Genomic DNA, 18,952 nt, shown 5'->3' on the forward strand with positions numbered 1-18,952 from the left:
GGGTAAACAACTTTGTTTCAAGCATGTGATGCTCATTCAAAGGCACCTGTGGCAAGTAACAGTTGTGGGCAATATGAAAATTACACCTGAAACCAGATAAAAAGGGGAGAAGTTGACTCAATCTTCACATTATATGTCTGTGCTGAGTCAAGGCGATGGGTATGCATAGTAGGCACCTGCCTAGGGCTCTACCTCCTGCCTTCCAGAAGGGGATGCACTTTGGAGAGAAAAAAAAATTAGATAGCTGAATGGCTGAATGCCTGCAGCCACCCAGCATATTCCTCTGGCAGCAGGAATTCAGCACAGTGACAGCTGGGGAACAGGCACACAGGAGAGCAGTGTCAGTCACTGACACCACTCACCGCTCTCTCTGACTGCACCCCGGCCGTTACTCCTTGCCTGATGCAGCTCTGCATAGTCTGGTTTTCTTTGCAGCTGTCCTCCCTCCTGGCTACCTGGACCTCTTTTTCTGGCCAGCTGTAGTAGGGGCTCCATAAATCTAAGTGCTGAACCTGAACTACTATACAATGTCACTGAGGAGGAGCATGAGATTGAAGGAAGTGTGACTTGGGCCAGAGGAAAAATGTTGGTGGGGTCACGTCTGGGGTGAATAGTAATACAGCTTGCCATGGGGAGAAGTAAGGGGGATGACAGCCCTTTGTCATCTGTGGCTCCAAGGCACATTATAACAAAATTGGATTTAAACAGGAGGCCTCAGTAAAACGGCTAACGTGTAAAAAATAATGTAATAAAAAACGTGCAAAAATAATATCTTTTTAGGTACTTATTAAAAAGAAAAATTGTCCCAAAAAGACAGAAAACACACAAGATCAATAGGAAAGAATGCTATCAAATCCCTATGAAGAACCTAGTCTCAGTACCTGCCTACTAGTGGAGATTGGCACCCTATGAATTACAACAGTGGCACCCCCTCTCCTCGGTGGCTGTCCCTGGAGTCCCTAGAATACCCTATCATAATCCAGGAAACACCAATAAATTGCTGATAGATCCCGGAATAACTGACCCTAGATCATAGATGGCAATACGGATCATAGTAACAAGGCCAGCATGTTCAGATGGCACCCAAAAAATGCCAGTACATAAATTGTAATATATAAACAGCCTTAGTCATCAAATCAGACCTTATTGGACTATGGGACCATTGCTATATATCAGCAATCAGTAACGATGTAGTAAAACTATAGGGGATAAAAATGTCCCAATAGGAACCCAAAAAACAGTGGTAGATATATGGAATTAGTGTTGCAATCAATGATAATAGATAAATAATGACCTCGAACATACTTCAGGAAGCTCCCAGAAATGGATGGAAATAAAGTGCTAGAGAGTAGTGATGAGCGAATATGCTCGTTACGAGTTTCTCTGAGCATGCTTGGGTGGCCGCCGAGTGTTTTGGCGTGCTTGGAGATTTAGTTTATGTCGACGCAGATGCATGATTTGTGACTGCTAGACAGCTTGAATACATGTGGGGATTGGCTGTTGGTTAGGCAATCCCCACATGTATTCAAGCTGTCTAGCAGCTGCAAATCATGCAGTTGCATCAACATAAACTAAATCTCCGAGCACGCCGAAATACTCGGAGACCACTCGAGCATGCTCGGAGAGACTTGAGTAACGAGCATACTCGCTCATCACTACTAGAGAGTTCTGAAGTGGCCATCAATGAGTCCGGATCTAAATCAAATTGAACACCTGTGGAGAGATTTTAAAATTGCTGGGAAAAAAGTTGGGAGAAGGCACCCTTCAAATATTAGAAACCTGGAGCAGTATGCAAAATAAGAGTGTTACAAAATTCCACTTGAGAGGTGTCAGAAGCTTGTTAATGGTTATGGGAAGTGATTGATTGCAGCTATTTACCATATATTCTCGAGTCTAAGCTGATTTTTTTTTGTGCTTAAAAAGCCACCCTCAGCTTATACTCAAGTGAGGTACTCAGAAGACAGAGGGGGAGCAGCAGCGGCAGAGCAGCGGGTCACAGGAGGCAGAAGCCAACTGCTGCGGCTAAAGCTTGTGCCCACATCAGGATCCCCTGATGAAGACGCTTTAGTAGCGTCGATACGCGTGGGGTTCAGAGCTTCCTTTGTTTTTCCCGAGGGACAGGACTGGGTAACTTATCTTCATAACTGCTATGGAATCACATTTATTTACTTCATGCATGGCCTGGCATTTTTCCAAGCCTTAGGACAGTGGATCCTCATTTTTTGTATTTCCACAAGGCGTCCGTATGCATACATTTATCCAAATAACTAGGATATTGTAGTACTGCAGCATATCTATTTCCCTGATTACCTTTCTATAGGGGTCTGCTTTCATTTGCTTACCAACTGTGCGCACGCATGCTGTGTTGAACAAAATAGGATCCATGACGTATTTCTTCCTGATATTAGGCTGGAGTATATGTTACCTGTCATAGTACTCAGGGGGTCAATTGGCAGTAAACAATAGGCTTCCTATATGTAAATTTGACTAAGATTGGTGTACCCACATACCTAGCAAAAAAAAAAAAAAAAATTTTCTCTCTGGTTATTTCTCCTGTCTCATATATGCTGTGAAGTATTAGCTTCCTTCATTTCCCTCGGGTAAAATTACTTATGGCCTATTTAGCCATACTAGTGTTTTAAATGTTTTTAAATGTATGTTTTGCCTGGTTCTGTTTGTGGATTACTATTTTTGTACAATAAAATTGACTATTTAAGGTGGATCCCATTGGTTTGCATATCCTTTTCTTTTTGTGTTCAGTAACTATTTATATGCAATGGTTGATCCCTAACTTTTGTATTGGAGTGGTGCCCGCTTTTCCCTCTCTCTATACCTTTTACTATTAGTCCTATGTGGATGCTCGTATATATACTCACATGTTATGATTAACTTGATTATGTGTTTTGACCTTGTATATGTTCCACTATTTTATTGCTTTCTAGTTGTGCACATCTAGTATTAAGCTATATATTACTCTCATGTTACTGCTGTATACACTTTTATATAAGAGGCTGTTCCTGTGTGGGTCCCACCTTTGCTGCTGCACTTGTGGTTACTGCCCAGTTTTTATGTATTGTTTTATGTGTGTTCCAATAAAGTTTATATATTTTTATTAATTCTTGGTCTAGTGTGAAGGTGTTCTTTTTGGTATTTTTGACATGATAGTACCTTCATGGCCCTGTAAGGGATATTATTTGGTGTTTTCTTTTTTTTATTCCAAAAATTAATTGAATAATGTGACATCTAGAGAATTATTTGTGCATGTACAATTCTTGCTTAGGATCAATTAACTAATGGAGCTAATATACAATGAAAAGGCAGAGTTAACTAATGAACTGGCTACAATGTACTGTACACAGCATACATGTAAATCTTAAGCAGTGATAAATGGCTTTTAAACATATAGATCAGAGCCTTGCCCCAAGTGACCAGATGGTGTTCAGGTCCTGTGCGGAGGAAAATTCCTTATCAGGGATTTTCTTGTTGATAGTGCTTCCAAATGGAGCTCCTGCTAAGATCTGTAAATGAGAAAGAAATATGTGAAGAACAATCATAGTTGGTGACCGCCATTAGTGCTGCTGCTACATCACAGCATTAACAGAAGTGAATGGGGTCACATCGCTGCACCTACACTACTGCGAAAAGCAAGTCGGAAAAAAATCCAACTGGGTCTGATTATTATTAGCGACTGACTTGTTATGATTGCGGTAGTGTAGGTGGAGCAATGCGACCACATTCACATTATGTATAGTGATGTTATATTAGAATTTGATGCAAAATTATGGATCATATGCACTTGATGTACTTGTAATCCTAGATTCTTCCTATTGCAACATTTCAGTTTTAAGTTGTTCTAATCCTTTTTGGTCTTCCACTACTTTCTACTCCACAATAAAACAGACACTCATAACCTTCTTGCCTAACTCGAAATAAAACATTTATATCCACAGTGACAAACTGCACAATCACAAGGACACAATTCAGACAAAATGAGAGAAGGACTAAATAGATGGAGCCTAACACCTGTCTTAGTGTAAGGCTATTTGCCTCGTTCTGATGATAAATATCCCTTGTCTTTTATAGAGGTTACAAACAGTGGTCAAGAGAGGGTGTCATAAATCTGCTAGAGGTTTGTATCAGGAACATGGCTGTATATCATCAGTTAACTGATATGTCTAACCAGCAGTGTCGACATTGAGGCATAAAGTAAGTCTCTTTTTTTCAATATCTATGAAAGGACATATAGCACAACGATCAAATGGCCACATGCCACACAACCATGTTACTGCTCAAGCTCTGATTCCACAGACCTATAACATAGCACCTACTGTGGTCCATGGGGCCTGCTTATACCAATAACGAGGTGCACAGAGGTTTTGGCCCCGATTCATCATTGTCTTTGGTCCTTTTTTGTCTAGTTTTGTGCCTTTTTTGTCTAGTTTTGTACCTTTTTTATTTGCACCCAATTCATTATTCCATCTGTGCTTTTTTAAAGTCTATTTCATATGTGCTTACCAGTTGGTTATTTTTTCCAACTTGTGGACTGAGTTTAGCAATTCTAAATGCTTTTGCTTGATTTGTCAATTGTAACGCAGAGTCGCAAGGTTTGACGAAACTCTACTTCAGTCTACTTCTAGAGTGATTTTCTGCACGTAAATAAAAAAATCACATCTTTTGCATCATTTTAAAAATTCACAAAAATCAGCAAACACCAAAACAGTGAGTTAAAAAACCCTGTAAATGATGAATCAGGGCATTCGCGTCTATTTTGTGTCACATTATAGAGATATTAGAAGCAAGAAGCAAGTGTTATCTCCATACAGTGACATGAGGCAGCTCTCCTGTGTGAAGCCATAGCTACACCTTGTACTATGCTCCTTGCCTATGGCTCTGTTGTGGTCATGATCATGATGACTCTGATGAAAATAAAAGTTAAACAATGATGGCAAATGTACTTCAGTCCTCCCCTGGAGTGTTTTTTTATGTACACCAGGTAACTTTTGAACATTGCTCTACTCCACTTTTCGAAAGGAGAAACTTTTGCACTACAAAATCACATGAAAAGTTAAATACAAAATGTATGATGAATTTTTAACTTTGCACGAAATCTATGAGCCACATATGCCATTTTGAATAATGTGAAAAAAAACCCAGCAAAGAATACCACAAGACAAAAAAGCAAAGTGACTTAAAAAGGTATACTCACATACGACACCATATACAAAGGCCTAATATATGCCCTATATACCGTATATACTCGAGTATAAGCCGAGATTTTCAGCCCACTGTTTTGGGCTGAAAGTGACCCTCTCGGCTTATACTCGAGTCAGTGTCGGCGTGGGGTCGGCGGGTGAGGGGGAGCGGCGGCTGTAACATACTCACCTGCTCCTGGCGCGGTCCCTGCATGTCCGATGGTCTCCGGGCAGCTCTTCCTGTGTTCAGGGGTCACGTGGTACCGCTCATTACAGTAATGAATATGCACGCATATTCATTACTGTAATGAGCGGTACATGACCGCTGAACACAGGAAGATGCCACCGGCTCCCGGAGACCATCTGACAGCGAGACGCTGCCAGGGACCGCGCCGGGAGCAGGTGAGTATATAAGGGGAGGTGAGCATTGCGCAATAGTCACCTTCCTCATTCCATCGCTGCGCGCTGCTCTGTCTTCCATCCTCTGGCTGTGACTGTTCAGGTCAGAGGGCTCGATGACGCGATTAGTGTGTGCGCCGCCCTCTGCCTGAACAGTCAGTGCAGAGGATGGAAGACAGAGCAGCGCGCAGTGATGGAATGAGGAAGGTGACTATCGCAAGTGCCGGGGGCCTGAGCGAAGAGAGGTGAGTATGTGATTTTTTTTATTTTAATCGCAGCAACAGCAAATGGGGCAAATGTGTGGAGCATCTTATGGGGCCACAATGTATGGAGCGTTGTATGGGGCCATAATGTGTGGAACATCTCATGGAGCCATAATGTATGGAGCATCTCATGGGGCCATAATGTATGGAGCATCTCATGGGGCCATAATATGTGGAGCATCTTATGGGGCCACAATGTGTGGAGCATCTTATGGGGCCACAATGAATTGAGCATCTCATGGGGCCATAATGTATGGAGCATCTCATGGGGCCACAATGTATGGAGCATCTCATGGGGCCATAATGTGTGGAGCATCTTATGGGGAATAATGTTATGAGCATCTTATGGAGCCATAATGTATGGAGCATCTTATGGGGCCATAATGTATGGAGCATCTTATGGGTCCATAATGTGTGGAGCATCTTATGGGGCCATAATGTGTGGAGCATCTTATGGGGCCATCAACCTTTATGCAGCATTGTATGGGGCAAATGTTTCTATGGAGCATCTTGAGGGGCCATTATTAACCTTTGTGCTGCATTATATGGGGTATATTTTAATATGGAGCATCTTATGGGGCCCATCACGAACTGTATGGAGCATTATATGGGGCTCCTGATTCAATATGGATATTCAAAAACACTTAACCTACTGATGTCTCAATTAATTTTACTTTTATTGGTATCTAATTTTATTTTTGACATTTACCGGTAGCTGCTGCATTTCCCACCCTAGGCTTGTACTCGAGTCAATAAGTTTTCCCAGTTTTTTGTGGCAAAATTAGGGGGGTCGGCTTATACTCGGGTCGGCTTATACTCGAGTATATAAGGTATATATATATATATTTTTTTCCTACATTACTTCTTAACCATTTACTATACTATATTTTTAAACAAGCAAAGTTCCAATATTTTCCATATGCACTAGTGTTAACAGATGAAAATTTCATAGTTTCACTATTTTTAGAATGTATTAGACTTTCTGTAAGACCCTTTTCACATGTCCGTGTTTGCAGTACACGTGGCATCCATTTTTTTTACGGATGCCACATATAGTGGCTTGTGAAAGTATTCACCCCCTTGTCTTTTTACCTATTTTGTTACATTACAACCTATGTTTTAACATTTTTGTAATCTGATTTGTGTGTGATTCATCAGCACTAAATATTCTAAGTTGGTGAAGTGAGAAACATATAGGCAAACATTAATTTTATGGGATAACATAGATAAAAATGTGCATGTGCATATGTATTCACCCCTTTTGCTATGAAGCCCCTTAAAATTTCTGGTGCAAGCAATTAACTTCATAAGTCACGTGCTTAGTGTGTTTAACATTGAACAGTATAGGAGAAGCTTTGTAATGTATCTTTCTTTTGCCATACCATAAAACACTGATGACACTGGTATTGGTTTTTCCGATACCAGCTTTATGCGGACTTGTGAAGGGGGCCTAAGGTAGAAATTAGCTCATCTTTCCAGTAAACATTACTGACATGTACCGTATTTTTCAGATTACAAGACGCTTTTCCCAAAAAAAATTTAGGGGGGAAATGGGAATGCATCTTATAATGCGGATATACCTTACCGCTGAGATCTCATCTCCGGAGACCTTGGTGCCGAGATCTCCATCTGCGCATGCGCCGCCCCCGGGAGCCATTTTCCTGGTGTCCACCACATAGGAAACCACGGAACTGTGGGGGCTCTGGCCTTTCACAAAAAGTCGGCAAAGCCCCCACTCCACCGAACGCCCGCAGCAACGAACGCCCGTAGTGGAGTTCTGCACATCCGAACACCCGCAGCACCGAACACCTGCAGCGGTGCGCCGCATATCCGAACACCCCCTCATCCCAGCCTGGGGCCTGCAGCAACGCTCCACTCTTGCCTCCTCCAGCAGTGACCCTGGGACCCCGCTTCACCGCAGTGACCACCCCCGGTAAGCAATAAGAAGCTTGGATTATAAAAAAAAAGTTTTTTTTTTCCTATTTTTCTCCTCAAAATTTGCTGTGCGTCTTATAATCTGGAGCAAAATATGGTATGTTCTTTTTTATTTTCCATAATAGTAAAACATCAAGCAAATATTATCTGTCATCATCACCAGTTTTTATCCATGTAGCCATACCTCTGGTAATACTACAAAGGCTCCAGTCATAATTGTAAGGACAATGTTGATGCCAAATAACCATCGTAAAAAGATAAAATATGAGGCAACACCCGATCCAAAGTGACCTGAAACAGTAAAATAAAGTGTTATGCATCTACTGGATTATATTTTCACGTAGATATAATTTTGCTCACATACCGTATGCTTGAGCCTGCAGGTAGTATCATAAGGCTTAGTATACTTATATGCTCTTGCGGCTATGTTGTAGTAACTTATTTACTGCAAGGAATTCTAGGGAACAGTCCTTAGTAAGGACTCCTTACTTATGGAACAGATTATGGTAAGTGCTTGGTATTTATTAGGATGTTGCTTATTGTTAATTTTTTAATGAACTATTAAAAGAAAAAGAAAAGTCACTATTTAACATACTTACTCTCAATCTTCTTTATTCTCATTTCCCAGGGAATAAAGAGGACGACAAAGTTATAAGACAGGCGACTAAATTTTTTCCAAAGCTGTAGCAAAAAATAATGAATATTTAATTACTTGAATCATGGTTATTACATTGTTTGAAAGCATTCTGTGTTAACAACTGAATTTCTACAGATTAAGTTAATACTTATAATTTATAGACACTTTAGTTTTGTTGGTGAAGAAACAGGGACAATTAATATATAAGATGTTTATGCTGTCAGGTTTATTCTCGAGCCTTGTTAATTATCCAATTATAGCCGCAGATGGCCTACTATGAGGGTAGGGTACCATGGTGCAACTGCTATATGTAGCCGAAGACTATGCATTCAAACATGTGAACTGGTTTTTCTACCCCCAAGTGGTCATGGCTTGAATCTGTACAGAGCAACTACATTTTGAACACCATCAAAGAAAGAAAAATGGATAGATAGATATATAGCGTGCAGCTAAAGTAATAATTAGCTCATAGTATTACCATATAAACAATCCATACAAGATAGGGGTTTATTGAATAAGTACAAAATATTTTATTTCTGATAATATATCTAATATATAAAGCTGAATGTGTGTATGTGTGTATGTGTGTATGTATGTATGTCCGGGATTGGCATCTGAACCGTCGCAGCTACAGCCACAAAATTTTGCACAGTCACACGTCTGGACCCCGAGAGCGTCATAGGCTATGTTGTGAGGTGAAATTTTAACCCCGCGCTTTCCAATTCACCAAACAATTTTGCCCCTATCTACATAATGGGGAAAAAGTGAAAGGAAAAGTGTTGGAGGCGTCGCAGCTACAGGCACAAAATTTTGCACAGTCACACGTCTGGACCCCGAGAGCGTCATAGGCTATGTTGTGAGGTGAAATTTTAACCCCGCGCTTTCCAATTCACGAAACAATTTTGCCCCTATCTACATAATGGGGAAAAAATGAAAGGAAAAGTGTTGGAGGCAAATTAACAGCTGCCAGATGTGAACAAGGGGGACTTAAAGAATGAGAGCGATGGCGCCAAAAAGTATATACTGTACAGTTGCTAAGGTGGGGCCCCGACATGGGATAATCACCACACCACCACGGGGATATGAACACACACACAAAATGCGCCACACTCTACCACGTGCTCGAACACATATACCACCCTCAGCGCACATTTCACCACACATACACCAACCTCGCCACATAAAAGTTGAAACACAAAAGTCGCCGCTCAAAACTCGCCACGCGCAAAACTCTCCACATGCGAAACTCGCCACACGTGCAAAACTCACCTCATGGAAAACTCGCCACACGCAAAACTTGCACACGCGGAAAAATTGCCACATGCACAAAAGTTGCAACACATGCAAAAGTTGCCTCACACAAAACTTGCACATACTCAAAAGGCACCACACATAAAACTCGCCACGCGCAAAACTCGCCATGCGCAAAACTTGCTGCACACAACTTGCTACACTAACCTGTCACATGCAACTCGACACACAAAAAGTTGCTACACGCATGTCGCCACACAAAACTCATCTCACAAAAGTCGCTACATGCATGTCGCCACACGCAACTCAACACACACAACTTGACACACAAAACTCGCCCTAAAACACACACAAGTCTGGTATTATCCTTCAAAAATAAAAATCTGATTAATAAGCTGACAAACTACAAGAGCAACAAATGTACCATATAGGAATCCGGCAGCTGTCAGTCACATGACCAGTCTATTATGTGTATGTGTGAGCTAATATATACTGCCAGGGGGTGGGCTTACTGTTGGCTGGGGATTTATCAGGCTGCCAATTTAGCTTACAAATACTGAGGTAAAAATACTGACCAAATAACGTGTGAACGAGGTCTAATACAGGAGGAGATGACATACAGATATATACTATATACAGGAGGAGATGACACACAGGTATATACTATTTACAGGGGAGATGACACACAGGTATATACTATATGCAGGAGGAGATGACACACAGATATATACTATATACAGGAGAGATGACACACAGGTATATACTATATAGAGGAGGAGATGACATACAGGTACATACTACATACAGCAGGAGATGACATACAGGTATATACTATATACAGAAGGAGATGACACACAGGTATATACTATATACAGGAGCAGATTACCTACAGGTATATAGTATATACAGGAGGAGATGACATACAGGTATATGCTATGTATAGGAGGAGATGACATACAGGTATATACTATATACAGGAGATGACATACAGGTGTATACTATAAATAAGGGAGATGACAAACATGTATATACTGAGGTGAAAATGAGAGGTGTGAGGTGAAAATGAAAAGGTGTGAGTGCAAAATGAGAGGAGTGAGGGAAAATAGTGGAGTGATCGGAAAATGACAGATGTGAGGTCGAAATGACAAGTGTTAGGGGGGAATGAGAGGAGTGAGGGGGAAAATAAGAGGAGTGAGGGGGAAAATGAGAGGTGTGAGGGAGAAAATGAGAGATGTGAGGGGGAAAATGAAAGATGTGATGGGGAAAATGAGAGGCGTGATGGGAAAATAAGAGAAGTGAGGTGCTATAACTAACCACAGATATTTACTATGCCCAGGCAACGCCGGGCTCTTCAGCTAGCTTAGATTTACAATCTCCATGCTTTTCTCATGGTCAACTTTATGTGGCCTGTTCAAGAGTTGGAACAGCCAAAAATCTGTTTGTCTTTGCACCTGAAGGAAAAACTAAGAATGTCGTTTATCAAAAGGCTCTCGAATAAGTAGTAGAAGATTACTTCACATTACTTGGCCAATTTAGTTAAATCTGTGTGGAATATCTCTGGTGTTGAAATATATGTTGTAAAATGCTTCTATTAGCTTAGTTTTTGCCTTTTAATAATTACATTTCTATCTATTTGTTTTGTGGTTTTTTTGTGCAGAATAAATTTTTGTTAACACATTCTATTTTGCTAACAGCAGTTATTACCCCGGGCGAAGCCGGGTAGTACAGCTAGTACATATATAAATTCATATAAACAAGGTGAGAGGTGGTACAGAAAATGACAGCTAAACACAGTGTGGATAGATGAAAAGAGACGACCACACTAATGAGAAACACAACTGTCCTGAGAACTACGCCTGCAGCATGTAATAAAGTAAAGTGATCAGTGCTGCAGTCAGGGTGTCAGAAGGGCCGTATCAGATAACTAAATGGTTATATAGCAGCCCGGCAAAGTGCATCCTCTAAGTGTCATGATCACAGGTTATCATAAACATCAATGAGTCCTAGGTGAGGTGATGGTAAGGCTATATTAATAGTAGCTAAAAGATCATACCTTGAGACATTGTGATAACAAGATGCAGGCGTGTCAGCAGGGCAGGAGAAAGCCTCGACATTTTGAGATGGCTAAACTTAAGTCTCAAGAACATTTTTATGAATGCCATATAGATCTTGAAATTTAGACATTTTGGCATAATTAGATCTATTTTTCATTGTTAGTTAGGTCTTGTTATCTCATTGTGGCCCCTTGGGACATATACACCTTCATTTTCCTTGAAGTAGGTCACTATCTCACTTACCAAAAGTTAAATGATGGTCAGTCTGCCCAGTGCATCACCTAAGTGCAGCACTTAAGTGTACTGTAATGAATTAGACCAGAATTTAATGATGTATACAGGCTGCACCTGGTCATTTACAACCACTCTAACCAACATGTCTATTAATCTGTCATCCTACAGGTATGTCACACAGCTTTTCCCAACCTGTGATCATTCTTACCTCTTCTACTTGTATTTACTTGGTATGTTCATAAACCGACCACTCCACCACCCCCTTCACGACTTTTCTTCACAACTGGCCTGTTTACTCTGCTTGTGATATATCCTGCATCGTGATATATCCTGCATCTGGCTCAACTTTGATTATCAATTAACAGGCAACCCTGGCTCACTAACCTGACTAAAGCACTGAGGCAGGCTTCTTGAGTTGCTGAGCGGAGATGGAAAAGATCCTACTCTAATGAGCACTTCATCACATTAAAACAGTACCTCACTACTTTCAAGTCCACACTCACTGCAGCAAAACAAACATACTTCTCATCTCTCATATCCTTTCTGTCTCACAACCTTAAGCAGCTATTCAACATTTTCAATTCTTTCCTCCGTCCCCCAGCACTATATCCCTCTCCTCTCACCTCGGCTGAATACTTTGCCTCATTCTTCAAGGAGAAGATTGATAACATTAGACAAAGTTTTTACCCACAGTCCCCAAAGCCCCTTCTCATAACTACTCAACCCTCCTCCAAAACCAACTACTCCGCCATTATGGAAGATCAATTTTCCTCTCTACTCTCCAGATCACGTCACCCCCTGTGGACTTGACCTGATCCTATCCCACCTTAATCTAAACCTCACCACAGTCTTCATCCCAACCCTAGCCCATCTCTTCAGCCAATCACAATTGGTGTCTTCTTCTCTTGCTTCAAACATGTCTCGATCACACTCATGCTCAAAGAGCCCTTTCTTGACCCATCCTCTGTGTCTAGTTACTGGCAAATATCACTTCTCCCCATGCCTCAAAACTACTGGAACAACACGTCCATCTTGAGCTGTCCTCCCATCTCTCCTTCTACTCCCTTTTTGACCACTTTCTTTCGACCGCATCATTCCACTGAAACTGCCCTTATCAAAGGGCCTACTAACTGCCAAATCTCAGTGACACTACTCTGTCTTCCTCCTCCTGTGCCTGTTCTCTGCCTTCGACATAGTAAACCATTCCATTTTACTACAGATTATCTGATCTCTTGGCATGACAGACTTGGCACTATCTTGGATCTCTTCACACCTAACAGACCAGACATTCAGCATCTCCTACTCACACAACATCTCATCTCGCCTCTTATCTATCGGTGTCTCCCAAAGTTCAGTTCTAGGATCCCTGCTCTTTTGCATCTACACCTTCAGCCTGGGACAGCTCATAGAGTCCCACAGTATTTAATATCATCTCTACGCTGATGACTCACAAATATACCTCTCTGGACTCAATATCACATCCTTACTAACCAGAATCCCACAATGTCTGACTACTATTTCATCTTTTGTCTGTGCTAGATTTCTAAAACTTAACATGGATAAAAGAGAGTTCATCATCATTCCCCCATCTCACTCAACACCCCCAACAGACCTATCTATGAAAGTCAATGGCTCCTCATTCTCCCTAGTCCCACAAGCTCGCAGCCTCAGAGTAATCCTTGACTCTGATCTCTCCTTCAAACCATATATTCTAGCTCTTTGCACTTCCTGCCAACTTCAACTAAAACTATTTCCTGTATCCATACATTCCATATTCAAGAATCTGCAAAAACACTAGTACATGCCATCATCACCTCCTGCCTCAACTACTGCAACCATCTGCTTCGATGCCTCCCCTCTAACATTCTCACTCCCCTCTAATCTATTCTAAACTCTGCTGCAGGACTAATCCAACTCTTCCCCCTCTATTCCACCAGCCTCTCGTGTATATCACAATCCCTTCATTGGCTTCCCATTGCCCAGAGACTCCAGTTCAAAATCCTAAGCATGACTTGCAAAGTCATCCACATCCTGTCTCCTCCATACATCTGTGACCTAGTCTCCTAGTGTTTACCTACACAAGATCTCCTTCTCTACTTTTATCTCATTTTCTCTTCCCACAATCGCATACAAGATTTGTCCCATCAATCCCCCTTATTCCGGAACTCTGGAACCGACCTACCTCTTCCAACAAGCGTACAACCTGCTGTAATCTTCGTTCCACCATACTGCTGTATGACCAGCTCTACCCTCACCTACTGTATCGTACCTTGTAGACTGTGAGCCCTCATGGGCATGGTCCTCTCTCTTGTACCAGTCAGTGACTCGTATTGTTCAAAATTATTGTACTTGTTTTTTATTATGGTGCTATAATAATAAATAATAATAATAAAATTGCTTGGACTGAAATTCTAAAATTAAAATTCTCAACAAATGCAGGTGAGAATTTTCTATCACAGAAATTAATTACGACTGCACAGATACTCTCACACAATTAGAATATAGGAAATCACTGTTCCACCTGACTTTTTACTTATAGTACATTTGCTTATTCAGGAGAATATAAAAGAAAGAATAATCAGTGTTCCCCCCAGCAAACAAAGATAGTACTGTCAGTAGCTGGTCATGTAACGTTTTGCTAATATCTCATGAAATTTATAGCAGAGCTTAGAGGGATAAATGCAGGATGAGTGTTAGGAATCAAAATAGAAGCCAAATAGAGTAAAGTGGAGGTTGAATTACATGGAAGTAATGACCCCCATACACATTAGGGAAATGTTGGGCAAACTTGTCAATATCTAAAGGTTGAGCTGACAATCTAAAGTATATGGGCACCCAGCAAATAATTGTCAGTGAAGATAAGGAACGGATATGTCAAATTTTGGCCTGCTATTCCTTTTGTTCTCTAGAGATAAGCTACTGCCATAGAAGTCTAGCAATAGCTCTCTCATAGAAAACACAGGTTTACTCAGCAGAGCAGGTGCTCCCGTGTATGAGAAAGTCGGATGAGATAGCTGCTGGTAGAACAATCTACAATAGCAATCTAATGTGTATGGGAGACTTAAGGCCCCGTCACACTTAGCGAGATCGCTAGCGAGATCGCTGCTGAGTCACAAGTTTTGTGACGCAACAGCGACCTCAGTAGCGATCTCGCTATGTTTGACACGTACCAGCGACCCGGCCCCTGCTGTGAGATCGCTGGTCGTGTCGGAATGGCCTGGACCTTTTTTTGATCGTTGAGGTCCCGCTGACATCGCTGAATCGGTGTGTGTGACATGGATTCAGCGATGTCTTCACTGGTAACCAGGGTAAACATCGGGTTACTAAGCGCGGCCCTGCACTTAGCAACCCGATGTTTACCCTGGTTACCCGGGGACCTCGGCATCGTTGGTCGCTGGAGAGCCGCCTGTGTGACAGCTCTCCAGCGACCACACAACGACTAAACAGCGACGCTGCAGCGATCAGCATCGTTGTCTGTATCGCTGCAGCATCGCTAAGTGTGACGGGGTCTTTAAGCATGCTGTATGTAAAATAAGTAGAAGACTTTGATAATCAGGTGGGGGGGGTGAAGTTATAGCAAAAAAATGGCAGTACTGTTTTAAGAAGAGAAAAAGCGGAAACCCAGCAAATTGACTAATTGATGTAAAAAATTACATGGGATATTCAACCAGGTAATATAAAAGGGTCTATAAATTGTATTATAGAGATTGACTAAGACGTGCTTTTACAAAAGTGTATGTTTTTGTATCAATTGTCTCATCTAAATGAATCTTTTGAAACCACAGAGAAATCTTGAGTAATTGATAAGAAATTATTTTACATCATTGTCATCATACTGGACTATTAGCTGGTCATTAATGCACCAAAACGGTAGGAAACACTCATTTCAATTACACAGTATAGACCTTGGGTTTTCTAACAAAACAAAAATTAACCTTTGTGCCTATAGCCAATTGTATACATGACTTTTTAATACAAGTACACAGTAAGAAAAATGGTCTACTTGTTCTTTCAAGAAGCTTGATGAATTGTCTGCATTATGGCCAAAAGGCCTAACTCCAGCTGATCAATACTTAATTAGCCATAATTGTTGTGATTAACCTCTTATTGTAATAACAAAGCCTTTTTGATATAGGCATGAAAGAACAGTATTTAGTAGTATTCTTAGTATTTAATGGGTTAGTGGCAAGATTGTAAGTTATCCCTCATCCATATGATTACTGATTGCTAGAGGTCCAACTGCTGGGAGAACAGTCCATGGCTTTCTCTGGCAGTCCCATTCAAGATGTATTCGTGATAACTGGAAGTATAATTAGTTAGTCCTCTAGTGATCAGTAAGTTATCTCCTATCCCACGGGAATAGCCTTTTAAGCTTATGTGTATTGTGATATTTCACATGAATATGTCACCCATTATTAGGGAATAATATGCAATATTTCATGGATTCTCCACTGATAACTTCAGCTGTATATTTAAACATAGGTTAATATGAATGCTCAATATAGGGTCCATTCTTAAAATATAGGAGTTTTTATCTAATTGGACAGTCATATGATAGCACATATTTTGTGCATATCATTGTGCATATTTATCTACCGAATTGTGCATTGTTTGTTAGAAAGGTTCACAATAAGTGTAGCAGCACAGCAATATACTATGCAGCAAATCTGAGCTTTTGGGATCTGGTTTGTGAGCAAGCAAATAGTGATGAGCGAGTATACACGTTACTCGGGTTTCCCCGAGCATGCTCGGGTGGTCTCAGAGTATTTGGGCGTGCTCGGAGATTTAGTCTTCGTCGCTGCAGCTGCATGATTTACGGCTGCTAGCCAGCTTGATTACATGTGGGGGTTCCCTAACAAACAGGCAACCCCCACATGTACTCAAATCATGCAGCTGCGGTGATGAAAACTAAATCTCAGAGCACGCCAAAGTACTTAGACTACCCGAGCATTCTCGGGGAAACCCGAGTAACGAGTATACTCGCTCATCACTACAAGCAAGTAATACATTTCACCACTCCAAACTTCATGATATAATTATTGTCTGTTTGTAGGGAAACTTGCTGAGGACTATGTATATGACTAAAAACAAAAAAGAAAGTACAAATTCAAGAGGGTCTTCTGAGAACAAGACTTAGGTGTCATTCAGTATCAAATTATGACCAGCCGTACAATGTGATTCCAGGTGCTCTTCCGAAAATAACATGTAAGTCTGATCCATATGCAACAACAAAGAAGGAAGGCACTCACCGGTCTAAGACTCATCACTTTATTCCATCTTAAAATAATATTCATGGTCAGGGGAGTGAACATAGGAGCTTGTGTGAGCAGGAATAGACGACGGCCGTTTTGCGCTGTGCTTGCGCTTCCACGGGTCAGTACTATGTTCACTCCCCCGACAATGAATATTATTTGAAGATGGAATAAAGTGATGATCACTGATGAGTCTTAGACCGGTAAGTGCCTTCCTTCTTTGTTGTTGCCTATGCATATGACTGCCAAATGGGGAAGGTGACTGACTAGTGACTTTATTTACAGCTTTCAGTGGAGGAAGAGATTGATTGGAAACTTAATGAAGACTATAATTACAGATAACGGAGGATGAAGGAAATAAATGAAGGTGAAGTGGAGTAAGGTGTTGTGGAATTTAGAGCCCAGGCAAAAAATTTTGGGAGTGGCAGGTAGAAAGCAGAGAAGTGGGTCATGAGACACGTTGCAGATACCTGCCCATAACAGAACAAATTAAGGCTACGGTCAGATGAGCATAGATTTTCTCATGCAAGAGACTGATTATATAAATGTCACTCAAATCAAACTCCGATCAGCCAGGTGAGGAAAAGATGGAAAACTAAATTTCTCCATCTTCTCCATTGTGTGAGCGTGTAGAAATCGGATTTGTCATCTGAGTCCGATGTTTTCCATACAGACATAGACCTGTATGGTTGAGTGCAATTCGATTCTCCTGCTGCGATTTTCTTCTCATGCCGACTCAGCATGAGAAAGTATATGGTGATCAGCACTGCCCCATAGACTAACATTGGTCTAAGTGCTATCTGATAAAACAGCAGATATATACGCTCGTGTAAGCGAGCCCTAAAAGTTCTTTGTGGAGGGCCGGTTAATCTGCAAATGGTATATATTGCACATAGAAATGGCTGTATTATTTGACAGCAGAATTATGGCTCTCCAGCATTTACATTGTATTTAGGCTGATTATTCATCTTTATGTCATTAGGCCTTTGCTCATATGCATATTAACTGTCAAAATGCATTTTCCAGAAGCATTTAGCAAACACACAAATTACAGCATTCTCTCCTCACACAGCAGACTTGGGAATTTCAAAGAATAACTGCTCCATAAATCAATATGGGAAAGTTAATTAATTTTTACAGAGCTATTTCACATTTTATTGCGTGACTGAAGTATTTTAATTAAAGAAAGAATTAACGGAGGCCACTAACGGCTTTAGAGTCTGCTGGACTGGCTTCTTTAATTTGAGCTCCGTCGTTTATTTGTACTAAGGAGAAGTCAGTTGGGTAAATTGATGAGATATAAATTACACATTGATGTCAGAGTAAAGTGCCTGGACCAGCGCTGATAAAGCTGGGCATATTCTGCTATCACTGATAATGCAAAAGCCGTGGAGTGTACAGAGGTTAGAATCTGTATAATGCAAGGCGCATGCTTCATAATGTCAAGTGTTAGGCACCCTACATGATCTTCATGTAAAAGATGACTATTATTACACCGTAAATACCCAGACCTATGCTGCACAGAGATAATGAAATCACTGCCATAAACCGATTGATGAGAGGCACAGAAATAATATTTACATTCTCTCACCAGGAGTCAATCATTATTTATGGTTTTTATTAACTTTACACGGCAATGCCATTGTCGCATGCAGGGATGCCCAGTACCCCACTCTCTTTGTGGCCCCCAGCTTCTACAGCAGAAGCTACAGTGATAATAGCATTAAAATTAAAA

At 41.0% G+C, this 18,952-nt stretch overlaps 1 protein-coding gene across 1 annotated transcript in view; it reads right to left on the reverse strand.

The window, feature by feature from the left end:
- Positions 1 to 18,952, reverse strand: part of TMC3 (transmembrane channel like 3) — a 187,880-nt gene that overhangs the window by 81,909 nt on the left and 87,019 nt on the right. The window contains exons 4-6 of the mRNA XM_077262725.1: positions 8,389 to 8,470; positions 7,974 to 8,080; positions 3,420 to 3,518 (exon numbers count right to left, since the gene is read on the reverse strand). Coding sequence (XP_077118840.1) covers positions 3,420 to 3,518; positions 7,974 to 8,080; positions 8,389 to 8,470 — 288 coding nt within the window. The remainder of the gene's footprint in view (positions 1 to 3,419; positions 3,519 to 7,973; positions 8,081 to 8,388; positions 8,471 to 18,952) is intronic.

Source organism: Ranitomeya variabilis, chromosome 5, assembly GCF_051348905.1.
Source record: "Ranitomeya variabilis isolate aRanVar5 chromosome 5, aRanVar5.hap1, whole genome shotgun sequence".
Lineage (NCBI taxonomy): Eukaryota > Metazoa > Chordata > Amphibia > Anura > Dendrobatidae > Ranitomeya > Ranitomeya variabilis.